We start from the raw sequence: 27,104 nt of genomic DNA, 5'->3' as shown, positions 1-27,104 counted from the left end.
CATCAAGATACGGATCCAAGGTTGGAGTGGCGGTGGATGAATCCGTAAGGCGATGCGTAGGAGTAGGAGGCTCTTTCGCGGTAGAATCAGGAACGCACAGTCTTTCTGGCGACTGGATCGCCTCAACAGCAAGCATCCACAAGGCCGTTTGGTTGAACAGCGTATCCTTAGTGTAGTATATTCGGCAATCGGCAGCGTCGTAGACAAATTGAAGCGGTACATCTTGACCCAGGCGAATGGGGTCACGTACATTTACTGTCGCTGACCAGGTGAAGATGTCATTGACTCGCTCGGGAATCGCAGTGACTGGCTGACTCAAATTGACTGCAAAGGCCTTCGCATTCTCCATATCGTCGTCTAAGTCAGATAATGGGTACACACGCGCTCCACGTGTACCGCCAGTGGCTTGCATCGGACCATGACTTGGTCGACCACCGACCGCAACTGTTCTGACCCCGGCATCAGATCGCAACATCTCAACGAAGAGCGCACATGCTGAGTCACACAGACCATCCGTGAGCTACCATCGAAGCTTAGTTGATAGGTTTCTACCATTTGGGCGTTTACTTACGATGGTCACATTTTCAGCGGCAAATGCCTGTTTCATGTCATCGGGACGATTCCCGGTATATCCATACACAATATGGATCGTTTCTGGGAATGCAACAGAATCCGTGTCATAGTAGGGATCGGAATAGTTGTACGATTGCTAGCGAGGATAAGATCAGTGATGGTACTTGACCAGGCGAGCGCTTCAACTTACAATACGTGTGTAGTTATCACCGGCTGCTTGCACGGGTCCAAAGAACTCGGCCCAGTCGGCAAAGCTGCGATTTGTTTCCGGATTTATCCGATTACTCGCTACCCATTCGGATGACGAGAAATAGTAAATCTCTGCTAGATTGTTATTCGGATCTTTGTCCCAGGTGCGAAACATGTCATCGGTTAGATGGCCGAGCTCGTTGGCTAGATCTTGGGCCCTCATCCTCGTTGCAAGGTAGGGCTCTTTGTCTGGGAATAACTGATTAAGTTAGCATTGAGCTATTTTGTAACTTCTCAGTGAATTCCCACATATCTGAAAGTGTCAACAGCAAGTGTGGTCAATCCACCACCATTTCGTTGTAGATCGATGACAAGTTGACTCTTGTTCCGTTGGATGCTCTCTTCCATGAATACTTCGATAGAGCGTAGGAACCCATTAATCTGATAGCCCTCCGCTTGGAAAGTCGGTATACTCAGTACAGCAAGATCGGTCCCATTCAGAAAGTACCCTTAGGCATTGATGAGTCATCGCAGTCTCACGTTTTAGGTGGAACCAAACTTACCAGATACGACTGCGGCAGTTCCATCATCAAAGCCAGCTTGTAGCAGATTCGGGCTAGGCCATGCTGAGTCTACCGCGGTCCACCCGCTCGGCAGAGGTCCTGATGACACCTTCGGCTCCCAATCCGTCCATTCCCCACCGTCGTTCACGTCTTCGGGTTCGTCTTCGGGTTCGTCTTCCTTAGTATCCAATAAGGGCTTAATCTTCTCTTCGTAAAATCCTTCCGGGTAATAACCCAAAACGAAGAAGTTGTAGAAGTCTCCACCAGTCTCCAGTGGGCCGGTCGGTCCACCATCCATGTACAGTGCTTTGAACGGCAACGGGCCGAGCACCGTGTCGTTCTCGAGCATCAATTCGATGGTATCGCCAGGATAGAGTACCAAGCTCTGCAGAAGTCCTGCACCACCGGAGATGGCCTGTGCGGGACTATACATCAAGGAGTTCCAATCTGCGTGCGGATCGAGGTTGCCCGGCGAATGCTTTCTGACGAAACTGGTCAAATACTCCTCCGCATTGTGACCATTGATCATCTCGATAGGCGAGGGCTCCCAGTGAATGGCTTTAGAATGGTACACGTATTCGACATCCTCTAAACTGATGTTAGAGCTAAGAACAAATTTTATCGCGATACTCTGACTGGGCCACTCACGACGAAGGTATAGCTTCGGCTGTTGCATCCCATCCGATGACAATGAAACTATGCTCCAAGGGCTGTGGTAACGAAACGCAGACAGTAAGCCAGCATCTAATCCGATGTGTTTGTCGTGAGCGGAGTATATGACCTGTTGAATGGCCTCTTCGAACTCGTACTCATTTCGGAACTGTGAATTATCGATCCTGCTCTGAATAACTCCTAAATCATGGACGAGGTCCACCCCAGGCTGCTGATATCCTGGAGGAGGTTGTTTTAGATAGGAGAGTGCACTGTGAAACTGGAGGCTGTCGTTGAAATATCTAACGAAGCGAGAAGCAACCGCGGGGTTGAATGGGACACTAGAGAGGCACCGGAAAACCTCCACGGATCCGAACGTCCTGTCCGAATTTTCTGATGTGTTTTGGGCTTGTCGAATGACATCACCACAGATTGTAGGCTGCGGTGCGAGGCTGGATGTCGGATTGCCCTTCGGCTTTCCGAGCGCCCAATCAGGAAACAGAGCGCATAACGCAAGCAAGAGATACCACAGCATGGCGATAACAGCAGGCTGGATAAACGAGTGTAAGGGTTGAGAGCGAAAGATCGATGGAGCAAAGAGAACGAAGATATCACCGTTATTTAAACGTGAAGACTGCTGCCCCTTTATTTTGAGGAGCAGTTCCTGAGGCTTAGAGCACAAACACTCGCGCTGAGAAAGACCTCCTTTCCTGTCAATTCTTTGAGCGCTGAACACCCTGTTCTTTGTCTCAGCCTCATGGTCCTTCGGATGTCTTGAGGTGTATCATTGGGCGAGCACCTTGTGGACTCGGAATTGTTGGGGGTCTCCGGAATTCCGGCGGCGTCGAATCAAAACGCATGGGCTGTATGCACATTGCCACATGTAATCTGGAAGTTGCATGATTAACCGTAAAAAGCAACGCTTAAGGAAAGACCGCACTTTGTTACACTACAGAACGTGACTTGATTGGGCCTTCGATGATTGGTGGCACATGGTTGTACCAATAAGAGTGTGCTTCAAATATCAGCCTGGTCCGATCGTCGTCACCGGACATATCATAATCGTTCACCGGAAATGTCGTATTAATAGTAGACCGGTCAATGTAGGCTGACGTCGCGCTCAATGTTCAACGTTTGCTGTTATCAGCTACCCGATCACAATGTGTTGTTGTACGGATTTGACGAAGGCAAAGATCACCTTTAATGAGACCTTATCGTCCTTGTCTTACGTACACTAAAACTACCCATGGTAGGCTTAGATCCTCAGTGTTCACCCCACATCACTTATTCTCATACTTTGACGTCTCATACAATGCCAACCATTCTCGAAAACTCGAAATTCGCATGTTGAAGACCAATTGATAAACAAAGAGCCATCATGCCGAGAGCTGCAGTTTATCGTGTCCATATTGAGGATGCACCTGACTTTTCTGGAGCAGATTTGAGGAGCGCGATTTCAGCCGCACTCACCGCTGATGAGAGTGATGCAATCGTCAAACACATCGATTTGTTTCCGTCCTGCCATCCGCTAGGAGAAGATACTGTGGCTCTTGTCAAATTCATCGACACCCCCAAGTTCCTGTCGCGATTGATTGCAGACCCCACGACATCACAATCGGTGCCCTTACAAGGCGATATAGTAGCAGAGTTTGATCGTAACTTCAACGGATTTACCCCACTTAATAGACCAGATGATACAAAAGGCATAGATGCAGAGTACGTACAGGCTTGTATCCTATTAGACAACTTACGCGCTAATAACTTCACAGTATCATTGCGCTTAGTGGTATTGGAGGCCATGCTTATGGATCTTGGTCCAGCACACAGGAAGGCGCCACTTTCATGTGGGTTCAAGATGCTTTGCCAAAAGCCTTTCCACGATGCCGAATCATGTTATACGGCTACGAGTCTAAGCTGGACAGCCAAAACATGAATCGTCTCAGCGACTACTGCATGGATCTTCATGAGCAGCTCAGAAACGTGCGGCAGACTGAAGAGGTATGTCCTCCTCTGAACGTCCCGAAATCATTCCTACATCATTGTACTATAATTCATATGTGTCCTTACTTACGACATCAAGGAACGTACAAGACCTATCGTTTTCGTGGCACATAGCTTTGGCGGATTAATTGTTGCAAACGTGAGTCACTTCACAATTCTATACCCTACAGGCGCTGGAGTACTCTTGGTGAACGGCGCGAAATAGAACCTAATGAGCCACAATAGACACTGATCGAGGCGCATTCAATCGACCGGCCACTTTACAATGCCATTGAGGCTTTCCTTTTCTTCGGAACTCCGCACAGAGGCTTGGTCGTTGATGAGATCCGCAAGATGCTGGTGGATGAGGATCACCCAAGATTGGATCTACTTGGCCAGATTGATTCGAGCAACAAATTTCTTGGGGAAGAACTGCGTAAGTTCAAGAATGTTTTAGGAGAAAGGAGGGTGTACAGCTTTTATGAGATGAAGCGCACGAAACAGTTGGTCAAAGTAAATATCTCTACCCAATTTGATGACAGTCGCTAAAGTTTGAAGGGCAACGATGGGCGTTGGACTCGAAATGGCCCGTACCTAGAGCTTTCTAGTAAGGAAGGGTCTTTGTTAGGATTGAGCGACGCAATGGAGCACAAGATTCCTGTGAATGAAGATCATTCTGGGATGGTGAAATTCAAGAGTCGTAGAGAACTTGCTTACGGTAGTGTCGTTCGCGCCCTTAGAGAAGTTCTGCCGGAGGCCCAAGAAAGGGTGCTTCGTCGACACGGTATGTGAGTGAGTAGTTGAATGTACGAAGGGTTTCCAACGCACCAACAGATCCCGCCTTCTCTCCTACTCAGCTGATGGAATGGCTTTCACATGTCGATTTCAAGCAGTGGGAGGCAGACAACATCGATCGCTCTCGCGTAGTGGATGTCGGGCATATATTCTTTCAGTCTGATTGTTATCAGGCTTGGGAAAAGGAGCGGGTCTCCCATCTTGAATGCTACGGAGCAGTAGGATCTGGAAAAGTGTGTTCATCACAAAATCTTTTCGGTTTCAGTAGAATGACAATAGCAGACTTATCTTGCCTACCAAACAGGACAACGCTTGTTTGATGCTCGCGGTAGACGACATGTCATCAGCATGTATATCGAGCGAGACCCTGTTGTACGGCTGGAGCAGTTACTTGGTGGCATGCTAAATCAGCTTCTTCTGCGAAAGGATCCAGGGACGCTTGAGCCATATAAAGTTTCTACTGAGCTGATGAATTACTATCACAAGACTTCCACCGCGAAGCGAAAGCCTACCCGCGCTGAACTCGTCGTGTTTATCAGCAAGGCGATAGCGAATATCGAATACGTCTTTTTGATTGTCGATGGACTCAGTGAGGCCTCACAGACCATCCGCTGCAATCTCCGAAAGATTATCCATGATCTACAGGGCGACCACCCAAATGGAATCGGCGTGTTGTACTTCAACCGAGAAGATGGCAATTTATCTCCGTATGAGGCCTACTGCGATGTGTGTCAAAAGAAAGCACCTATACATTATCGTTGCCAACACCTGGATTGCATATCTAGGCCTGGTTTTAGTGTATGCCAGTCTTGCTTTCTGAGAGATTTTGATGGGAAACATCCTGAACACCCTAAGAACGCGTTCAGGTTAAAGTCGAAACCGGCCTATTGCGAAATATGCGGTGAGCACGTTACCATGCACCATCGCTGCCCGCATCCACAATGCGAGCCTAAGCCATGGTTTGATCTCTGCGAGGGCTGTTTCTTGGCAGATGGTGGTGAAGCCTATCATGGACACCACAAGAACTCATTTCAGTTGGATATGGCGGTTGTGTACAAGCTTCCCGCTCGAGTCGCAGAGATGCAGACCTTCATTGAGTCTAAAGTCGATGACTTAATTGGAACGGATCACGATACGTAAGTCAAGTACAAGCTTATCTGTGCAATTACTCATGTCCTCGACTATCAGACCAACGACGATTGCGAGCGTACGTAGGATCAGACCATCACGATTGGCTGGATTCTGCTACGAAGATCCTGCACTCAGGGAAGCAATTCCATTATGGATTTCTACGAATCTAGGGGGTAGAAACTTCAGAGTAGCCAACGAATGGCTTGAGTCCCTAGGCAAGCAGACGACCAAGAATGCAGTCAAGAAGAGTCTTACACAATTCTCCTGGCGAGGCGACATTGCCTACACAAACGATGTTGGTTATATGAGAAACCAAGACGACTCTGTTGAAGGACATGTCGGCTGGAAGGTTCTTACCCTGCTTGTAGCAGCTCAATGGTCTTCAATGCCACCAGAAGATCTACGCGTAGCTCTAGCGGCTTTAATAGAGCGCTCGCTGTCCCCTGACTCCAAAATGAAAATGGGGGAAATGGTAGACCTGGCCAGAGGCTATATCTCTATCTATCCCAACGCACAAGGACACGCGCTTACAGAGGGGTCATTCCTGGAATTCTTCTATCGGTCCGAGTCTGCTTCTGAAATTCTAAGCGAAGCTCACAGCAACATGGCTGAGGCATGCGTGAACTTCCTCACGCTTAAATTACCGGAGTTATCAGAGGCCAAAAAGTTCCATTGCAACACATCATTCTGGAACGAACCTTTTCTGCATTACGCCACCATATACTGGGGCGATCACGTCCGCTTAGCAGGAAAGGGATTGGACTCACGGGTAATCGATCAGGCAATTCAACTTCTCGAGGACACCAAGTGTATGAATGCCTACATCAAAGCATCCTGGGTATCCAATCTTCGACAGAGAGAACCTCTTCAATGGGATGTCAATTCGAAGGTTCATGCGCTTCATGTCTGCGCTTGGTTTGGAATCGCACCCTTGATCAAGAACCTTCACAGGAGCGGCTCAGTTGACAAGCGGGAGGCCACCTTTGGCCAAACGCCATTAATATATGCTTGCAGGAAGGGTCACGAAGAAGCTGTTAGTGTGTTACTCGAACTAGGTGCTAACCCTGCTCTCTTCAGCGATCGTGGCCACAACGCTTTTTTCGAAGCAGTTATCGTGACCAAAATGTCACTGGAACATATCCAGAGCAAGATGAAGATCATAGACCTCCTGCTTCGGGACGATCGTATTCGATTAAGCGCTACTCACCCAAAATCAAAACGTCGCACTGTTCTGCACGTTGCAGTTCTCAAGAGCCACGAGGATATTGTCGAGCAGCTTCTAATTAGTGGAGCAAGCCCCAACTGTTTTGACGAGAGAGGAATTACACCACTCATGTATGCGGCACGAGATTGTAAGGTGAAGATGGTGGAAACACTTCTACGCCACAAGGCTAGTCCAGATCTATTTGGAACAAGTTGGCGATTTCGCACGACTGCTTTGCATATGGTGGTGGAAAGCTATCCCCAACGTGAAGACAACGACGCAGACGACGACGCTGACGACGATTCTGACGACGATGCAGACGACCATCGAGAGATCATCACCATTTTACTCCGAAACAAAGCCAACCTTGAGTTACGAGATGCATGGGGTTTGAATGTAATGGCAAAATCGAAACAGAGAAATTTGAACCTGTCAGATTTGTTCGAGAGGACGGCACAATATGCTCGACTTCGTACAACTACTGGGTTGTTTGAAATACTTGTCGAGCCACTACCTAAGCATGTCCTCCACTCAGCCGTCAGTACATATCACGTTCGCGCTGTTCACGATCTCCTACTTGCAAAACCTTACCTGGCTCGCACAAAAGATCAATACGGTAGAACCCCGTTGCATCTCGCTGCAAACAATTGCAACAAACATCTTGGGCGCAATTGGAACCGTGATAGAAGCAAGGTTGTTGAGGTAATTACCTCAGCGCTGATGACACATAGTGTTCCATCCGCTGTAGACAAGTGGGGGTTAACAGCGATGGACTATGCGCTTTACAATCGCGATGCTTTGATACAACTCACGCTGCTGGAAGGGGGTGCGAAGCTCGACGCAAAGCGCCACGACGACCTGAACTCTCTTCTAGAACTTGCATACAAGCTCCAAAAGCTGCGTGCTGTTGGCACACTCCTCAAATCGGGTGCAGACAAGTTTGAAGCTTACTCCTTGATCGTCCAGAGAGGGCATCTGACCTTGAGTTTGGATGACCTTGGTCATTTTGAATAGTCGATAGTTAGGGGAGTTTTGAATATATCTACTGTTGTTGTCGGGGCAGAACTGCTCTTGAAAAACTACCATAGCTATACATTTACTACGCTTTGCAAAGCATCTTTGAGGCGCCACCTCGCGCTTGATCCACTTCCTCAGGGAACTCTGGCTCACGACGAGCAAGAAGGGCAGCATCAGCCCACATGACCGTTTTGTCTTCTAGAGGTTCGCGGAGCTCCCATGTGATTATTGCCTCAGGATGATCTATTTTCAACTCTCCAAGCTCCTTTCGAGGGCCACTTCCAGAGATCAGCATCAGTCCTGGCGAGTCTATTACTCCGGCGCAGAGCACCGTTTCCTTTCTAGCACTCCCCAACTTCTTTCCAGACCGAAGTGTGAGATTTGCGCTTCTTGCCATCGCGGCTTGTGCATCGAAGACAAGTCCATCTATACGGGCACACGCTGGTTTGCATAGAAGTCGCTCAAGCGTAATGGCAGGCAATCCAGATAAAAGTACGTTGCCAGACCACACACCTGACTCGATGGCTTTCTCTGCAGCTTAATGCCTGTGGTGTCACTAGCCTTCCCTCACTCATATTGCCCGTTTGAGCCTAGTGCTATTTCTTAGCTCTTAGTACATTAGTGTATAGCGCTCGGCCACGGCCCGTAATCGAATGCTCGTTTCGCGAATTGTTTTCCCTCCCGTTCCTTGATATACAACGTCGCGATGTGGAATCCGGATGGACTCACGTGTTTCAATGAGCGAAAAGGTGCCGAAGCACCAACCGTAAATGAAGGATCCACCATAGATGCAGGCAGCCAAGCGCTACCACCAGATATACAATCTGTAACGTATTCTATATTCTCTCGGCTGACCGGCCGCTCAGGCTACGCACTTCGGGTATCTATGCACCTCCCCTCCTTTATGCTACACAAACTCGTGCAATCCATAACACCACGCCCCCCATCGCACAGCCACGCTCCACGCTCAACGCTCGTTAACCATGTATAACATATAATGAATATACCCAATCAAACACCATGTACCATGAACGAAAAAGAGAGAAGTCTAGATAGCACCCTCCCCATCTCGAACTCGTCCCTCCCCTTAACCGTACTCGTAACACTAACATTCGTAGTCTTCAACACCCCACTGTACTTCTTCCCCAGCCCCTCCCCGCCCACCATGCAAATAGTGATAATCATCCAGCTTAACGAAATGCTCCCTATCAGCCGCGACCCCTCCGCCGTGCCATCCGTCCTATCATCCTCATGCCCCGTGATCTTCGAGCGGCTCGAGAAACGACTCAGGACGGACAGGGATTTCGTGAGCAGGGGCCGGAGGGTAGGCAGGGTGGCGGCCATTTGGTACATTGCGGGCTCGATGATGGACCAGCGCATGGTGGAGGCGCCGTGGTAGGAGGGGTCGGACCGGATGTCGGTGGTTATGAAGGCGATGAAGCGGATTATGGCGGTGATGATGCCTCTTTTAGGCGGTCAGCATGAATACACATGGCGATCGGGAGGGATTTAGAGGGTGGGGGAGACGTACACACCGCCGAGCACAAAGGTAGCCAGCAGGCCTATCTTCGTACTTTTCGGCACGTTCAACTTCCAGAGGGGCCACATGGGGAGCAGGATGATGGCGGCGTCGGAAACGAGGTTGGGGATGCTGAAGTAGGTGTAGGAGATGTTTGTGTTGATGCAGTAGCCGCCGGGGATGGTCTTGTTCCAGTTGAAGGCGAAGGGGCGGCAGGCAAAGGCAAAGGAGAGGGTGCCGGCGAAGAAGGTTGCTATGACGAAGGCGCCTGCGAAGTAGGATAGGCGACGCACGGGGTTTACGAAGAGGCGGATGTAGAGGGAGAGGACGGCGAGCTTGGGGAACATGACGGAGGCGAGGTACACCATTTCTTCTGCTTTGAAGAGTTTGGCGAGCATGATGCCTTCTTCGAGGCTGAGGGTTAGGACGTGGCGGCCCATGCCGCCGTACTTTATCATGACTGTGTCGAGTCAGTTTGGTGGCTTTCTGTAGTGTAGGCTGAAGTAACTTACGGATGGAGAGGACGGCATTGCCCACGCAGAATAGGTAGCCGAGGGGCATGAAGAAGGTCATCTCGATACCCGCGATATGCTTGACCTTTGCATATCTCGAGGCATAGAACAGCGCCAACACGATGGTTTGAATCACGATGAAGGCGATGGCCACGTTCATCAGGTCATCTCCAGCCCGCGTGCTCGTAGGGGCGGCTTCCGCCCTGGCAGCCGGCGGCATGACAGCTAGTGCACAGCTCCAGCCTGCTCTTCAACGTCAAAACAAAAGATAGACAGGTGAACACTCCTCGCTAGCGACGACTCGTTGCGCTCTCTGAGAACCGGGCGACGACTCGAAGTAAGCCAGATGGCGTCCGGGTGGCTTTCAGGATTGGCAGTAGGACCCCTCGTCTTATGCAGCTAGCCGCCTGCCTCGTGCCTTGCCGTCCGTATCGACGGGGTACGAACGCCATTTGCGATCTACGCTTACGGACTGCACGATCCCTGGCGGCGTAAATGAAAGCGATGTGACCTATCGGGCGTCTGCTCGACGGCCTGCCTGCTCAGGCCTGTGGAACGGTTTGCGCCGATCCGAGCGGCCTCCGAAGCACATGGCGGTGCACTTGGCCATGCAAGCATGCATGTGGCATTGAACGAGTGAGGTGGTAATCAGGCCGGCCGTACGAAAAGAAGGGTGCCACACCACATGCCGTCTGGGTCTGCACGGCTTACACTTGGCGCGCCAATCAGCGGGGGTCCCAACACTCTTTTGATAGAGGTGTTTCCTAAATGGTCACGGAGGGGGTTGGGTGTCCTAGCCGCGTATGGCGATGCAAATTACCTGGGCGTTTCGTGTAATAATGCGAGTCAGGGTAAATAACAGGTATGGAGGTTCTGGGGTCTTGGCATGGGTGGAGAGTCGTTAAAGAGTGCAATTGCAGTGTGAGTTGCGGATGATGAAGACATGGTTTACTGTGCTCTCTTGGAAGTGCAGGGTGTTTCTTTTCACTGCTGTATTAGGATCGCTATTCTTGCTTTACTCGAGGATGTCAAGGTTTACGTCGCGAAAGCCCAGTTCGATTGTTCAATCCAGCGAGAACGCACAGCTGGATGCAATTCCTCCTGGTGCCGGAGCATATTCATAACCTAGCGTACGACTGCACATTAGGCGTCTTCGTAAACGCCTCCGGACTAGCAACATAAGGATCGTGTCTCCACAACAGCTTCTCCACCTCTCCGTTGGCGTTGATTTCAAACCGGAAGATATGCCAGTCCTTGTACATAAAACCGAACATCCCCTTCTTACACATCTCCTCCTCGCGGTCTACTTTCCAGTAGAACGTATCCCCGTCATAAGGCAGGAGGTCAAAGTTTGTCTTCCCTTGCTGCAAGCGTACATGCAAGCCCTCGCCTGCCACAGAAACCGACAACACAAAGTTGTGAATCGCATTGTAGAAGTCGCCTTGGTATGCAGCAAGAGGCTTTGTGGGAGGCACATCCGTTTTGCCCTTCGCGACGACCTTTTCAAGGACCTTGTAATTCTCCAGCGTAATGGTGCGAGCCAGCTTCGCCATTTTAACAAAGTCAACGCCAGGTGGCGGCCCAAGAAGCGTCGAGAGAGCAAGTTGTGCGACGAAGTCAGCTGGGTCCATCAGTGGCTGCGAGTTCGTGAAGGTGACGACGGCACTCTCGGTCGAGGGCACAATAAACAGTGCGCCCAGGTGTCCCAACGCGGTTCCAGACTGGTGGAATACATCCGTCCCCGCAAGGCTCTTACCATACAGAGGAAGCCGCTTCTTTCCCAGCGTATAATAGAAGTTAGGACTGGCAAGGCTCAACATGCCTGGCAGCTTGGTCCGATACAAGCCCATGCAGTACGCGACGTATTCGATGCCAGAACGCTTCGGAGGCCCAAAGCCGACCTGCGGCATGAACACATCTCGCATGAGCGGGAAGATAGAATCGGGCGTGGCGTCGACGCCTTCCGTGAGCTGATGTTTGTACGCACGAAGAATGGCTTGCAGGAAGATCATGTAGTCCCGCATGGAGCATCGAGCTCCCGCGGCAGCACCAACGCCAGCTATCATCATGCCAGATTGGGCATCAGGCTTCTGACTTGGTGTGCCGTCGTCGTGGGTACAATGCGTGTGCGCGACATCAGCATCCAGTTGTTGGAGACTGCCGAAAGAGCTGCGGGTCATGTCCAGAGGGCGAAAAATGTTCTGCTGAATGTAGTCGCAGATAGAAGCGCCGGTGACTTCCTTGACGACGTCATCGATCAGGGTATAGTTCCATTGCGAGTAGATAAACTGGCCATAAGGCTTGGCAGTGTTGATGTAGGTAGCTATGGCGGCCGTCTCGCTTTCCTTTATGAGTGGTTCGTTGTTTTGGATCGCCAACAAGGAATTTGCGGGTGCAATTCCTGTGCGCTGGGACAATAGGTCTTTTAAGGTGGCTTTCACGCCCAGCTCGTCTTGTCGTAGGCGGAAGATTGGCAGGTACTCCCGAATGGGAACATCCCAATGGAGCACACCTTGGTGAACAAGTTTGGCAACGGCTGCGGCCGTGAGGAGCTTGGTGAGAGAGGCGATGGTATGAATTGTATTGTCATTCGAAGGCGTTGAATCATCAGCATTGCGGCGGCCAAAGTGTGCCGTATGGATGATGCTCCCCTTTGTGCAGAACGCCGAGTGAGAGTCCGGGTGAGCCGCTGATGCGGAGGATATTCTCGATTTCGGGGCGCAAAGCCTCCAGCTGATGCTTCACGTCGGCCATGGCAGCGCCGTCAAGCTTTGGAAGGATCGAGTGTGTGCAATGCCAACCGCGTTATCTGGAAGCGAGAGTGCAGGATGGCTGCGGAGGCATTTGGGCAAGCCGAGGTCATGCAGTGTATGCTACTCACATGTTGCGCGAGACTGCTTACTCAGGGTATAGTTTATGGCGTTCAATAGATTACGGGTGCAAGACACAGGATAATATCCAAGCCGGACCCAGGCAGCGTTATTTCCTCAGGCGGCGCGAATGACGGCCGGGCGACGCTGTGTAACGTCCTGGCCATATACATGCGGGCTGGCTAGCAGGGATGCTCGGTGCGGGGGTACCCCGTAAGCGTACCTTCCAACATGCGAGTGCTGCGCCGCGTTATTGCCAACCGTCCACTAACGCCCAAATGGCAGGCAACGCTCTTCGCATGTTTCAACCCGCCTCCTGCTTGCGTTCTTGGTTCACGGACTTCTCTGACCCACCTCCCCTGTCTGTTACATAGACCAAACCTAGGAAGGTGTCCATGAACTATTGTCGCATGGTCGCACACCTCGACAGCGAATTGCTACCCGCCTCCGAGCTCAAGTCTCACATATACAGTGACGTTCGGAGCACCTAGTAGAACAATAGCCAGTAGCCACACATGTCTTCAACGACTCCACTCTCCAACCAAGGGGTCGCAGCCTATGGTGCCTGGCTGTCTCCCATTCTCGCTATCCTCATTGGCTACGTAAGTGATTCCCCACAATTTACTACCGACTCTATCTTCGGTCCGCGTCACGAATCATGCTCACAGTCTAAAATTACTTAGCTTACTCTGCAATTCATCTACAATGTATACTTTCATCCACTAGCGAATTGCCCCGGCCCATTCATCGCCAAATTTTCCAAGCTGCCCAATTTCTACCACGCTCTCAAAGGCGATCGTCACATATGGATCTGGCATAACCACCAAATCTATGGCAAGTATTCCTGAACCTCAGTCTTTCGTGCGATTTCTATGGCTGGTTTGACCATGGTCCTAACATCATTTTAGGCGACAAGGTTCGCATTCATCCCAACGAAGTCCTCTTCCTCGCACCGCAAGCGCATAAAGATATCTACGGGGCCAAAGCCAACGTCCGCCGAGCCACATCCTACAAAGCGTGGCAGACCTCAGTCGAGCCCAACACCGCTATAACGATCGATCCCCAGGCGCATGCTCGCAAGAGAAAGCTGCTGAACCAAGCGTTCACAGACAAGTCGGCAAAGCACGCGGCGAAGTTTGTGGTCGAGCATACGGAGAGATGGATCGATCTGCTGGCGGATAACAAGGACGCACCCAGCGGAGATGGCTGGACCAGCACGCGCAACATGTCTGATTGGAATGACTGGCTTGTGTTTGATATACTAGGGGATCTGTGTTTCGGCCGGTCCTTCGATGTGAAGGAGCCAAAGCCGAATCCAATCCGCAAAATCCCCCCATTTAGTCATTCAGCACGTTCAAATGTTCTACCCGGTACGTCTCTCCATCGCATTACCAGCGCTAAACTGACCTTCCATTCTCTAGATCCTCCAATCCCCCCTTCATGAACTTCTTCGTCTGGGCCAAGCCCCGCGGTATAGACTACCTGCTCAACATGATCACCCCAGAGGAGATAAAAACATACTACGCGTTCATCAATGACAGCGTGACGAACAGGATACAAGAGGAGAAGGACAACAAGGACACAGAAGGGGCTAGGTTGGATATGTTCCATTTCCTGTGCAAGGCGACAGATCCTGTAACGGGCGAGCACTACACCGTCGACGCGCTGCAGGGCGAAGCCGCCATGCTCATCGTCGCCGGATCAGACAGCACCTCCAGCGTCCTCGCCGCACTGTGGTTCTACCTCTCGCGCAACGAATCCGTGTATGAAAAATTGGCAGCCGAGATACGCAGCACGTTCGCTTCCTCAGAGGAGATCGTAAGCGGCCCCAAACTCGCATCTTGCGTGTACCTATACGCCTGCATCGACGAGGCACTGCGCATCTCGCCCGCCGGACCCAGCGAATTCGCCCGCGAAGTCCTCCCCGGTGGAACCACCATCAACGGAGAACACTTCCCAGCCGGCGTGGTAGTAGGCTGCGCGCACTGGGCGATGGGCCACAACGAGCGTTTCTTCAAGGAGCCGGGCGTGTTTCGGCCGGAGCGGTATATTCCCTCCACCGCTACAGGCGTCACACTCGAACAGGTCAACAGTTTGAAATCGTACTACCAGCCGTTCCTCATCGGGCCTACGAATTGCGTAGGGAAGAACATCGCGATGACAGAGATGGCGCTCGTAGTGGCTAGGACGCTCTTCCGGCTCGACTTGCGCGCTGTACCGGGGGAGAACCTAGGCGGTGGGAATAAGACTCTTGGACCGGGACGCACGGATGAAGCGCAGTATCACATTGACGATGCGTACATCACAGTGCACAAGGGGCCAGTTTTACAGTTTAGGAAGAGGACAGGTTCGTAGTATAGTATAGTTGACATCGCAGCACCACGGTCTACACTATAAATACTCGTCCTCCTCCCCCGCATTCACAATACACCTCTTCGCCAGCTTCGCAACACCCCCCAGCGCCTCCGTCAGCCCTATCCCCGGAATCTCATGCCCGCCTTCGTGCACATACGTGTAGCGCGTCTCCGCATCGCACAGCTTACTCACACCCTCTGCTTCCCCTCCCCACTTATCCTCCTTCCCCCAGACTACGAGCGTAGGAATCGCAATACTACATCCATCGCTCGAGAGATCTAGTTTTCTCACTTCCCCGTTGTCAACCCACGCTTTTGAATCGTAGATACTAAGCGGCGAGAAGAGGATCGCGCATCTAAACGGCGCAGGCAGCCCTTCAAGCGTTCTATGCGCGATGTAAGTAGCTGCTAGCTGGGCGCCTTGAGAGAACGCTACGACGCCGTCGAAGGGCCCGTGAGAGGCGCAGAAGGCGTCGAGCTGGTGGAGGGCTGTGAGGGCGCTCGAGGGAGCCGACGGGTCGAAGTAGCCGAAAAACCCGTCGTCGAAGTCGGAGACGGCCCCCAATTCTGTGGTGTGTGTTAATGGATGCGGTCAGCGGCGTAAGCGGGTGCGGGGCGGGGCTGCGCTGGGCGGGCCTGGCGGGGTGGGGTGAGACTCGCCTGCGGGTTTGGCCACGGGGAGCGTGCCTTGGACGAAGGAGAAGGTGTGGGCGTCGTGGGCGGTTAGGGCGTGGCGGAGGGCGGCTGTGGGATTAGTCTGTCTCCTGCCATTGTACTTCTACAGAAGGTCGTATCGTACTGGTTTGCATCTTGAAGATCTATAGATGTACGTGAGAACCGCGGCGGGGAAAGTGGACTTGGAATGGGGAGGGGAGACAAACCTGGTTATTCGTACCGAAGCCATGGAGGCAGAGGAAGCGCATCTTGCAATCGTGAATAACAAATCAGTCGCGTCGCACTTGGTGCCGGCAGTGACTTGTCTTGTCGGTACGGTACTTGGCCAGTACAAAGTGTTCAGGTGACGATCATCCTGCGTCCGTACTTCGCCAACGACTATCTAAATGGTAGTGACGATCACCTTGGGCATGCATCCTGCGCGCTTCCCTTTCTTCTCTGCTGGTCGTGCCACCTACCTACATGTAGATACCGGTAGTGTCTCAACCTAACCTTGGAATTGAGCATATCCCCATGCCGTTAGGGTCGGAGTTCAAAGCTCAACGGGTGGAGTGCATGTGCATGGCGCGCGCATACACCTGGGCATACATCATTAGATACAGTCCGAACGGTGAACATCAAGACACGCGTTGCGCCGCGCCGTTTCGTACAGTTGTGTCGGAGGTCGATCCAATGCTAGGCCTCGTATGGTAGGTAAGCGTGGGCCACGCTAGGTGGCTCCTAGGGAACATAACATCGTCCGGGGCAAGGGTCGTGTCGTGGGTTATATCCGGCGAGGCTGTGGAGGATTGTCGTTATTCGAGTACAGTTTGACGTACGTCGAATGGGACGCTCCTGCCAGATACTCCGATACCCCACCGAACTAGAGCAGATCCGCACTGCAGCTCGCCCGCCCCCACCACATGCCTATTCCGACTCGTGGACACTACAAGCGTCTGTCTTCATGCACTCATTGCATCTGCCCTCGACCAATCTCCCCATGCGGCCAAGCCCGAAAGGCAGATTCATGTACGTCCGCCTATACATATTAAGTCCCCACGTGGCCCCCAAAAACGCTTGTCGATCTTCTGATTGTCCGACATCCACTTTGGCGATCCACTTTGGCGGAAGATCGTCACTACATATCCGCTGGGTAGAGGGACTACGGACCATGACAAGCGGACTGCAAACTTACAGCTATATCAGTGTCTGAGTCGCTCCACAAGTGGCAGAGAAAATGAGAAGTATATAACGATGGCGGCTAGTACGCAATGCTTTCGGCTGACAATATATGGAACTGTCGCCTCTATGTATGGAAAACCTGAGAAACAGTTCGTTCAAATAGGAAAGAATGCGAATGAAGGCCAAAAGCATTGCATACCGCTAAACCTCAACATATAAGTTGTGAAAAGCCACGAGCTCTTGACATAACCGCGTAAGCCCTTTGTGACGGCAACAACAGTGTTCATGAGGGGGGTTCCATCAGCGTGATGATTAAAGCTACTTGGATTCTGTGCGTGGTACACTCAGACTACATAAATTCCTGGCATTACCAAGATAGATCACAGATAGTTTTGAAAGGCCCATCTCGTAGCTGAGAAAGGCGGACTGGGCTGTTTCTCCGACTGTGGCTGCATTGGAAATTATCGTGGGCGTTGGATTACATGGTTCCTGGACTCTTGTCGCTATCCTGGGCGCCAAATATATCTTGTATTCCTCGACATGTGTTCAAGGAAGTCACTTCCCATGCACCCGGCAGGTGCCACCGCACTAGCCTAGTCTACGTAGGCGGCTTCCGACACCCTTGCAATCCTTTACTTCTACACTCATCTTCATACTTTCAGCAACATGATGCCCGAAACACTGTTTCTCTATCTCCCTCTGCGAAAACTGTTCGCTACTGATCAAGCCATCCGAAGTGCAGCAATTGCGGCGACGTCGGGCTTAGCGAACGTCGGCTGCATGCACTTGAGCGGCCAAAATATCGACCAGGATATTGATTGCCGGGCTTTATGTATCCGCGATAGCGACCCCTGCATCTCCAGATCTCCATCGGGGGACGACTTCCTTGTCGATCAGCCTTGCCGGTGTGAACGAGGTGCATGCGTCGCTCGGCGGTCCACAACAGTAGTGACAGTGTATTAACGGGGTTCGGTCAACGATGTTTTGGGGAAAGCGCGACCGTTGCCGCCGTTCGATACGTCAATGCGCCGATTGGAGACAGGTGCAGCCAATGGGGGCGGTTCTACGCGCACTTGCTGTAGAGAGGTGGCACGGAGTATGCTGATGATATCGTGGACGATGCTTCTTCACAGTCGCTCGTTTATCACATTTTGACTTTTCAGATCATTTGCACAACATGTTGTCCAAGGGAGAGCATGGCGCTCTGGAGCCCATCGCAGTCGTTGGTCTGGCCTTCAAATTCCCCGGCGGAGCCAATACTGAGGAGGACTTCTGGGAGATGATGATGGAACGAAATTGCGTATCTAGAGAATTCCCCGAGGACAGAGGCAACATTGACGTGTGCCATGATTCCACCTTGAAGGGCACCAGCAAGGTGAGCTCAATCTTAGAAGTAGTAGTAGTGTGCCGATCAGACCTAATTTCACCTGCATCGTAGGTTGCTACACGAAATGGCCACTTCTTGGACAGCGACATAAGGGAATTCGACCCTAGATTCTTCTCAATATCTCAAGCCGAAGCTGGCTCAATGGATCCTCAACATCGAGCGCTGATGGAGACAACCTATCATGCTTTTGAAAACGGTACGTGATGAGGATCCACGCTTGCACCTTGACTGAATCTGCATCAGCTGGTCTTTCTTTGAAAGATGTCGCAGGATCAAAAACTTCCGTCCATGTGGGCTGCTTCGGCTCAGACTATCATTCTATCCAATGTAGAGACCAGCTAAATATTCCCAAGTACGGCGCCACGGGAGGATCGGGCTGCATTCTGGCCAATCGAATCAGCTGGTTTTTCGACCTGCATGGGCCTAGCATGACCATCGACACGGCCTGTTCCAGTTCAATGGTAGCATTTGAGTTAGCTTGCCAAGGGATATGGAATGGTAGCGTAGATGCAGTAAGTGGTATTTCGCCTCTCAGCATGCTCGTGCGGGACGCGGCTCAACTGATCTCAATGCTCACTTACATCTAGGCAATCGTTGGGGGAGCGAATCTCATCCAGTCACCCGACTTGAGCATTATGCTGTCGAATATGTCTTTTCTCTCCCCTGATGGACGTTGCTACAGTTTCGACGAACGTGGCAACGGATATGCGCGCGGTGAAGGGGTGGCCACTTTGCTGCTGAAACCTCTCTCGCGCGCAATAGAGAACGGAGACCCCATCAGGGCTTTAGTACGGGCTGTGGGCATCAATCAAGACGGACACACCAAGGGAGGACTGACTCAACCAAACATGAAGATGCAAGCCGTCCTGATCAACGAAACATATCGGAAAGCCGGTCTCACTAAGGCAAATACGCGATATTTCGAGGCACATGGTACGGACGATATTCCCATGAGCGAGTGCATACTACATGACTGACACATAGCCTAGGTACTGCAACACCGGTTGGTGATCCTATCGAAGCTCGCGCAATTGGTGAATGCTTCCGACGTTACCGTTCCCCCGAGGAGCCTATATACGTGTAAGTCGAGCGCGCCATAGAATACCCTACATGATTCTCACCTAAATAGTGGAGCCGTAAAATCGAACATCGGTCATCTAGAAGGAGCCAGTGGCCTCGCCGGTATCATAAAAGCCATTCTCGCAATCGAGAGAGGTGTCATCCCACCGAATGCCAACTTCGAATCGTTGAATCCCGAGATCGATGCGGAGTTCTTCAAACTACAGGTCAGCGAAGGTCAACGTTGCGCACCATCGTGAGCGTTCTGCTGAGACGACTAGTTCCCCACGAAAACCGTTCCATGGCCACGAGATGGCGGCCTAGGTGTTCGGAGAGCATCTGTGAATTCCTTCGGATTCGGAGGCACGAACGCGCACGTGATATTAGATGACATTGAGTCGTACCTGCGACATTCCTTTGAGCCTTCTGATGGGGTCACTGGGCGTGATATCGAATCAGATACCAATGGTGATACCGAGACAGATATCGCTACTCCGAGACTGTTGCTGATGAGCGCTGCGGATGAGGGAGGCTGCTCTCGCTTGGCTGCGTCGTTAGGGGCTAGCTTCCAATCTCAGGTTGGTGAGGGTCATGAGGCCTTGCTAGATGATCTAGCATTTACGCTCAATGTTCGACGAACAAAACACCCATGGAGAAGTTTCGTAGTTTGCGAATCTTCGGCATGCATTCAGAAACTCGAAGACAGCATCTCGAAACCTGTGCGTAGGGATGATGCAACTGTGAATCTAGCCTTCGTATTCACCGGCCAGGGTGCTCAATGGGCTGGTATGAGCAAAGAGCTGTTGGGTTTGCCCAATTTCTTAACGAGTGTACTTAAGTCGCAGTCTTGTTTGAAAGAGCTTCATTGCTCCTGGTCCCTGATAGGTACGTCTCCATTTGCCACTGTGAGATTCGCTTCTGGTGCTAACACGTTCAAAGATCTCCTCGTGGCCGACAGCGAAAACATCCCGATAGACAATCCTAGATATAGCCAACTCTTAACGACAGTGGTGGAAGTCGGTCTCGTTGATCTTTTCGCAAGCATTGCTATACAGCCGACTGTTGTGCTAGGCCACTCATCAGGAGAGATCGCAGCGGCGTAAGTTTGACCAGCAAGTCTGACTGGTATCGTTTGCTAATCCTGCATAGATACTGCGCCGGTCTGATTGATCGATCTTCGGCCATCAAAATCGCCTACTACCGAGGAGAGCTAGCTGCGAGCCTTGCCGATCAGGATGGTGAACGACATTCCATGCTCTCGGTTGGACTATCACCTTCAGATCTGAAAACGCATTTGGAAAAACTGACCGATACCCAAGAACCATCTTTGACTGAAAGTTTCACGGTCAGCTGTGTCAATAGTCCAAGCAACATCACGGTCGCAGCATTACAGAAGCACCTCGATATTCTATCAGCGTACCTCGGCAAGCAAGGGGTGTTTGTGCGCCAATTGCAGGTTGGCCTGGGATACCACTCGCCACAAATGCGCCAGATCTCGGCCGAGTACATTCACTTGCTTGGAACCCTCGAGGCTGGGCCAGGAGCAAAGGGGATTCGCATGGTTTCCTCTGTAACAGGACGCTTACTAGAAAAAGAGGTAGCCACGACTCCGGGGTATTGGGATGAGAACATGGTGTCCCAAGTCAAGTTTTCCGAGGCTGCAAGTTTCTGCTTCTCAAGTTCCGTCCAGGATCAGTCCCAAACGACATGGAAACTCGATCAAAGTCACCTTGACCATCCGCTCATCTCTGGCATTGTCGAAATTGGGCCGCATTCCACGCTCAAAGCTCCTCTTCGTCAGATCCTGGATTTCCATGAGCGTTCTAAGGAGGTATTCTACACGTCAGCATTGGTACGCGGTAAGCCAGCTAAGGAAACGTTCTTGAATGCATGCGGACGTCTGTACTGCGAAAATGCATCCTTGAACGTGGATCTTCTAACCAATTGGTTTCGAGCCTCGCCTTCGGCACCCAAAGTGCTCACGCATCTTCCTAAGTATCCGTTCGATCACTCAGTCCTATACTGGGAAGAGAATCGTATCAATCGAGAGATGCGCTTACAGAAGAATGGCTTTAACAAGTTCCTCGGTGTGCCCATAATCGATGGTGCGCTCCTTGACAGGCGGTGGAGGTTGATCCTTCGAACAGACGAGCAGCCGTGGATCAAAGACCATGTCATCAACGGAGCGAACATCTACCCAGGAGCTGGTATGTGCGCCATGGCGATAGAAGCCGCAAAGCAGATACTATGTGATCGCCTACCGATGGCTTTCGTGTTAGAGAATGTTGAGTTCATTGCCCCCATATTGTTGAACGACACGCCTACCGGGACAGAGGTAGAGATCAGTCTGACTCCAATTAAAACGGATAAAGCATTGGTCCAGTATCAATTCCGGATAGCTACGTGGAGGCGCGACGAGACTAGCGAGGAAGTCTGCCACGGCACAATATCCGCGGACTATGGCAGAGTCGCGTCCGAAGTCGATCCCCACAGTGAGCTTGAAAAGCTCAATCACATTCGTTCAGGCCATGAGAGGGCTGAGCAGTTATGCACACAAAAGGTGGATAAATTCTACGAGAACATCAAAGCCACATGTGGAGCAGAATTCGGTCCTACCTTTCAGCGGCTTGAAAATGTCTCGTACAGCGACGAAGGCGAAGTGAGGGCATCCTTGATTCCTTACGAGGACTACTGCATTGTCCATCCCGTGGTCTTGGATGCGGCTTTTCATATCGCCCAGGCGATGCCAAACAATCGCGTCCGCACAATGGTTCCTCGACGGGTCAATAAGATCTGGGTCTCGGCATCTGGAGTAGGACACAACAGCTTTAATGAAGTAATCCATGCACAGGGCTCGATGCCTAGCCGCAGAAGTGCAGTCGCCTCTATCTCAGTTCTTCGACAGGCAACCCACGAAGTCGCATTGAAGATCGATGACTTCGAGTATACTGCTGTTGGTGATGAGACACTTTCCAAAGTCACAAGCGACGAACCCAAGCATCTCGCCGCGCATATGATCTGGAGGCCGGACTTGGATCTGTTGACGACTGATCAACTCGCGCAATATTGTACCCAATACCGAGATACGAGAGAAGATCCTAAGGAATATTTTCGCGATTGGCAAGCAGCTTCCATTGTACTTGGGGTTCGTGCCTTGATGGCCTTGGGGGACGATCAACCGCCTACACCGGAGCTCGTCTCCTATGTCTCCTGGCTGAAAGCGACAATCGCTTCCGTTAGAAGCTCGGGTCCAAAAGAGACGGTCGACTTAATCGATAGCTGCATTTACGAAGACGGTCCGCTGGAAGCGCTGTGCGAAAGAGCGGCATCGCAAAAAGCAGGCAAGTTGTACGTTGAAGTCGGGAGAGATCTTGGCAAGATTTTGACTGGGCAACTCGATCCGCTTGCTGTAATGTTCAAGGATGAACAACTCATGCAAGACTTTTACGACGAGATGCTCTACGAGTCTCGCCCATTGAAGTCCATGCAGGCGCTCGTGGACGTCTTGGCACATAAACGACCCGACATCAAGGTCCTTGAGATCGGAGCCGGCACAGGTGGAAGCACTAATACTATGCTCGAAGTGCTGCACTCTTGGCATGGACCTCGTTTCGGCCAATATGTCTTCACCGACATTGGTCCTTCGTTCTTGGAAAAGGCGAGGGCGCGCTTTAGCGATCTAGACAACATGCAGTTTCGGCTGCTCAACATCGAAAAGGACCCATTAGAGCAGGGCTTTCCTGCACACGAGTTCGATGTCATTGTAGCTGACATGGTGTTACATGCCACATCGGACCTCAGTAACACTCTGCGAAACGTTCGTAAGCTTTTGAAGCCGGGAGGTAAACTCATATTGAAAGAGTTGACGTCGCCCAGCAGTGTTTACACAGGATTCGTATTTGGTCTGTTGCCTGGTTGGTGGTTGAGTGTCGAGCCTTGGAGAGCCGAAGCATTGAGTCCTTGCGCTGACGCATCACAATGGGATGTGCTGCTGAAGTCTAACCAGTTCTCCGGAGTCGACCTGGAGATGTGCGACTATGGAAGCGAGAATTGTCACATGTGGAGCTATTTCATCTCCACTGCCACGGATGATACCGAACAGCACCAAGAGAGCCACGGGCAGCTTTCTGCACCACTCATAGTGGCCAAGCAAGATTCACAAGCACAGATGCAGCTTGTCGAGCAAATTAATACCTGCCTACGTATGCCGGGTATGGCGCCAGAGACGCTGAGCTTCGATGACGCTGTAGGTCGCACAGATCTGGGCAGTAGAGACCTTATCATGTTGCTGGAAATTGAGCAGCCTGTTCTAGTCGAGCCCACGTCGGAGTTCTTCTCAGGTCTCCAGAAAGTCCTTTGCTCCGCAAGAAGCATCATCTGGGTTACCCAAAATAGCTACACAGTGTCCCCAGAGTACGGCATCGTTACAGGTCTTATCCGCGTTCTCCGCATCGAGAACAACTCGACCCAAATCGTTACGCTCGGAATAGAGGATCAAGAACCAACACGGACGGCATCCAACATTTCTACAATTTTCAAAGCCACACAGAAAGCGCTCGACCTCCGCGTAGACGTTGAACCCGAGTACTTGGAGCAATCATCATTCTTACACATCAATCGTGTAGTGTCCTCGAAATTTGTCAACGAGCATATCTTTCGGCGAACGACGCAACCTGTTGTTGAACAGCCGGTTGGCAACCGTAACCTCCAGCTCGGTATCCGGGCCCTGGGCCTTCTCGACACTCTGCAGTTCTCCGAAGAGATGCCCATAGATGCGCACCTAGGATCGAACGAAGTCATCGTCCGGGTTCATTCCATAGGTGTCAACTTCAAGGACTGTCTAACGCTGCTCGGACGCATAGACACAGATGCTCTCGGGACTGAATGCGCGGGTACAGTGGTGTACGCTGGAAGCGCCTGTGGGGACATCCTTCCGGGAACACGAGTTGCCGTGGCCGTGTTCGATGCCTATCGGACCTTTGTCCGCACAACCATGGATCGGGTAACGGTTATACCAGACCAGATGTCGTTTGCGCAAGCTGCATCGATCCCAACCGCCTTCTGTACGGCTTATTTCAGCCTGATTCAGGTTGCAAGGCTGCAACCAAATGAGAAGGTTCTTATTCATGCTGCATCAGGAGGTACCGGCCAAGCTGCAATACAAGTTGCGCAGCAAGTCGGGGCTGAGATATTCGCCACCGTTGGGTCGTTGGCTAAGAAGCAGCTCTTAGAGGAAGTGTACGGTATACCGGAGTCGCACATATTCTACAGTCGGGATACCTCGTTCGCTGAAAGGGTAATGCAAGCAACGAACAACCGTGGTGTGGACGTGGTTCTGAATTCGCTAGCCGGCAAGCAACTCCAAGCATCGTGGGACACTATCGCGCACTTCGGAAGATTTGTTGAGATTGGCCGCAGCGATATAGATTCGAGAAGAACGCTTCCCATGTATCCGTTTAGGAAAAACGCATCGTTCACCGGAGTGGACCTCACGTTGGTTATTGATGCACCAGGCAGCCGTGCGAACAAAAGCCGTGGACAGGAGATTTCCGAGCAAGTTATGCAACACGTCAAAGCCGGAACCTATAAGCCGGTACATCCGATTCACGAGTACGGTATTGGAAACATCGAGCATGCTCTTAGGTTCATCCAAAGCGGTAAGAGCTCTGGCAAAATCGTCGTCAACGTGTCGCAAGACTCTGTCGTGCCTGTAAGTCATCGATCCTCGCCTGGAAGATACTCGTCACTAACCGTTATGGGATAGGTCGTGCAAGGCCCCCACTCGCCATACCGACTTCGTCCAGATGCTACATATGTCATTTGCGGTGGTCTAGGAGGGTTGGGACGTATCGTCGCAAATTGGCTCTGTGACAGGGGTGCGAAGAACCTAATTCTGCTTTCACGGTCCGGAACCACGAATCCGGAAATACGAGGCGAAGTAGAGAAGCTTCGCGCACGCGGAATCAACGTTGAATGTCCCATGTGCGACATTTCGAATCTTAAAGCCTTGAAGAGCGCTCTAGGAGCCTGTTCACACCTACCTCCGATCAAAGGGTGTTTCCAGGGAGCCATGGTTCTCCGAGACGCCACCTTCGCGAAGATGACCTTTGACCAGTGGACCGAATGTACTCTCCCAAAGGTCCAAGGTTCTTGGAACTTGCACCAAGCAATGAATGGAGCTGAACTCGACTTCTTCATTTTGTTCTCTTCCGCTGGTGCCATCTTCGGCAACGGCGGTCAAAGCAACTATGCAGCGGGAAATACCTTCCAGGATGCGCTCGCCCGATTCCGAGTGTCTCGCGGAGAGAAGGCCATATCATTGAATCTGGGCATGATCTTGGGTGGTGGCTACGTCGCCGAAAATGACGCGATACGAGAAAGACTCATCCGCAACCGCGAGATTTTTCCAATACAGTTGGAAGAGTTCCTTGCCATGCTCGACTACTGTTGCAACCCTGACCTTGGCCTCCTGTCTCCTGATGAAAGCCAACTGGTCACGGGAGTAACCCTGCCCGCCCAACTCCGCGCCGAAGGTAGGGACGTGCCCCTGAGGTTATTGCAACCGATACTTCGGTGCATTGCACAGATTCCGGTCCGCATGTCGGTAAAAGCCCAACATGACGCTGCCGGCGACAATCTAACTGTGAAATTCCGGGAAGCAGAGAATGTAAATGAAGCAGCGAGCGTGGCGACTGCGATGCTGAGGATTAAAACGAGTAAGCTGCTTGGGATGCAAGTCGAGGAAATCGAACCAAACAGCCAGATTGAGCATTACGGCGTAGATTCTCTGGTTGCGATTGAGCTCCGAAATTGGATTTCGAAGGAAGTCGATGTAGATATTGCGGTGTTTGAGATACTTGGGGGTATGACGATGCTGGAACTCGGAAGCTTGATCGCGCAGAGGTCCGCTAAATAGGCGTTGGAGGTGTTAAGAAATCACAAATGCTTGGGTACCTTCGCGGCACAGGATGAGTGAAGTGAATTGGCACGATATGTATGTTGGCCTATGACACTGGCGCTAGTGGCCAGAAGCTGGTGTCAAACCACTGGATATTCCAAAGAGGATCGTCCAAATCGACGTTTAGATGCTCGAAGTGGTTGAGGGACGCGCCGTCTTGGCTGGCTGGCATAACAGAGGCATCTTTGACGCGGGTTAGCACGTGATAGGGACCAGTCGATCAGGCATCGCAATTGATGCAGGGTGATCTCAAAAACCTCAAACAGACATTGCCAATAGCGCCCAAATCCTCCCTGCGCGCACTCTGAATCTGAAAACAAAGGCGAAACGATTGACGTACTTCTGACGCGGTACTCTGCCGCCTGCTTCACAATGTTTATGAAGCTTTCAAGCTGCCTCCTCGCACCTCGTGCGTTTTCAATCTGCCACTGGTGTCCCTCTAGCACTCGGAATGCCATCGTTATCGTCTCGCTGTAATTAGTGCCCGCCTCAATGCTGACTTCGAA

General features: G+C 51.5%; 10 protein-coding genes across 10 annotated transcripts; 6 read left to right on the top strand and 4 right to left on the bottom strand.

The window, feature by feature from the left end:
- Window positions 1-754: 754 nt before the first annotated feature.
- On the bottom strand, window positions 755-1,115 carry N0V89_006423 (uncharacterized protein; the record flags this gene model as incomplete). The annotated part of the gene is made up of 2 exons (XM_056215193.1): window positions 755-1,021; window positions 1,110-1,115. The coding sequence occupies 2 exons, from the start codon at window positions 1,113-1,115 to the stop codon at window positions 755-757; spliced, it is 273 nt and encodes a 90-aa protein (XP_056072460.1).
- Window positions 1,116-1,305: 190 nt separating this feature from the next.
- Window positions 1,306-2,138, bottom strand: N0V89_006422 (uncharacterized protein; the record flags this gene model as incomplete). The annotated part of the gene is made up of 2 exons (XM_056215192.1): window positions 1,306-1,913; window positions 2,135-2,138. The coding sequence occupies 2 exons, from the start codon at window positions 2,136-2,138 to the stop codon at window positions 1,306-1,308; spliced, it is 612 nt and encodes a 203-aa protein (XP_056072459.1).
- Window positions 2,139-5,647: 3,509 nt separating this feature from the next.
- On the top strand, window positions 5,648-8,100 carry N0V89_006421 (uncharacterized protein; the record flags this gene model as incomplete). Its single annotated transcript, XM_056215191.1, has 2 exons — window positions 5,648-5,652; window positions 5,967-8,100. The coding sequence occupies 2 exons, from the start codon at window positions 5,648-5,650 to the stop codon at window positions 8,098-8,100; spliced, it is 2,139 nt and encodes a 712-aa protein (XP_056072458.1).
- Window positions 8,101-9,612: 1,512 nt separating this feature from the next.
- Window positions 9,613-10,080, bottom strand: N0V89_006420 (uncharacterized protein; the record flags this gene model as incomplete). The annotated part of the gene is made up of 2 exons (XM_056215190.1): window positions 9,613-10,036; window positions 10,073-10,080. 2 exons carry the CDS (start codon window positions 10,078-10,080, stop codon window positions 9,613-9,615), a joined length of 432 nt encoding a protein of 143 aa, XP_056072457.1.
- Window positions 10,081-11,252: 1,172 nt separating this feature from the next.
- N0V89_006419 (uncharacterized protein) lies at window positions 11,253-12,888 on the bottom strand (the record flags this gene model as incomplete). The annotated part of the gene is made up of 2 exons (XM_056215189.1): window positions 11,253-12,686; window positions 12,799-12,888. The coding sequence occupies 2 exons, from the start codon at window positions 12,886-12,888 to the stop codon at window positions 11,253-11,255; spliced, it is 1,524 nt and encodes a 507-aa protein (XP_056072456.1).
- Window positions 12,889-13,835: 947 nt separating this feature from the next.
- N0V89_006418 (uncharacterized protein) lies at window positions 13,836-14,448 on the top strand (the record flags this gene model as incomplete). Its single annotated transcript, XM_056215188.1, has 2 exons — window positions 13,836-13,842; window positions 13,913-14,448. 2 exons carry the CDS (start codon window positions 13,836-13,838, stop codon window positions 14,446-14,448), a joined length of 543 nt encoding a protein of 180 aa, XP_056072455.1.
- Window positions 14,449-14,538: 90 nt separating this feature from the next.
- On the top strand, window positions 14,539-15,359 carry N0V89_006417 (uncharacterized protein; the record flags this gene model as incomplete). Its single annotated transcript, XM_056215187.1, is given in 2 exon segments — window positions 14,539-14,546; window positions 14,558-15,359. 2 exon segments carry the CDS (start codon window positions 14,539-14,541, stop codon window positions 15,357-15,359), a joined length of 810 nt encoding a protein of 269 aa, XP_056072454.1.
- A 3,758-nt stretch (window positions 15,360-19,117) lies between these two features.
- N0V89_006416 (uncharacterized protein) lies at window positions 19,118-19,558 on the top strand (the record flags this gene model as incomplete). The annotated part of the gene is made up of 2 exons (XM_056215186.1): window positions 19,118-19,123; window positions 19,169-19,558. 2 exons carry the CDS (start codon window positions 19,118-19,120, stop codon window positions 19,556-19,558), a joined length of 396 nt encoding a protein of 131 aa, XP_056072453.1.
- Window positions 19,559-20,372: 814 nt separating this feature from the next.
- Window positions 20,373-25,404, top strand: N0V89_006415 (uncharacterized protein; the record flags this gene model as incomplete). Its single annotated transcript, XM_056215185.1, has 2 exons — window positions 20,373-20,380; window positions 20,790-25,404. 2 exons carry the CDS (start codon window positions 20,373-20,375, stop codon window positions 25,402-25,404), a joined length of 4,623 nt encoding a protein of 1,540 aa, XP_056072452.1.
- Window positions 25,405-25,613: 209 nt separating this feature from the next.
- N0V89_006414 (uncharacterized protein) lies at window positions 25,614-26,556 on the top strand (the record flags this gene model as incomplete). Its single annotated transcript, XM_056215184.1, has 2 exons — window positions 25,614-25,622; window positions 25,705-26,556. 2 exons carry the CDS (start codon window positions 25,614-25,616, stop codon window positions 26,554-26,556), a joined length of 861 nt encoding a protein of 286 aa, XP_056072451.1.
- Window positions 26,557-27,104: the final 548 nt, after the last annotated feature.

The sequence above is a fragment of the Didymosphaeria variabile genome (assembly GCF_027946475.1).
Source record: "Didymosphaeria variabile strain IMI 356815 chromosome Unknown scaffold_4, whole genome shotgun sequence".
Taxonomy (NCBI): Eukaryota; Fungi; Ascomycota; class Dothideomycetes; order Pleosporales; family Didymosphaeriaceae; genus Didymosphaeria; species Didymosphaeria variabile.
This window is presented reverse-complemented; position numbering and strand designations above follow the sequence as displayed.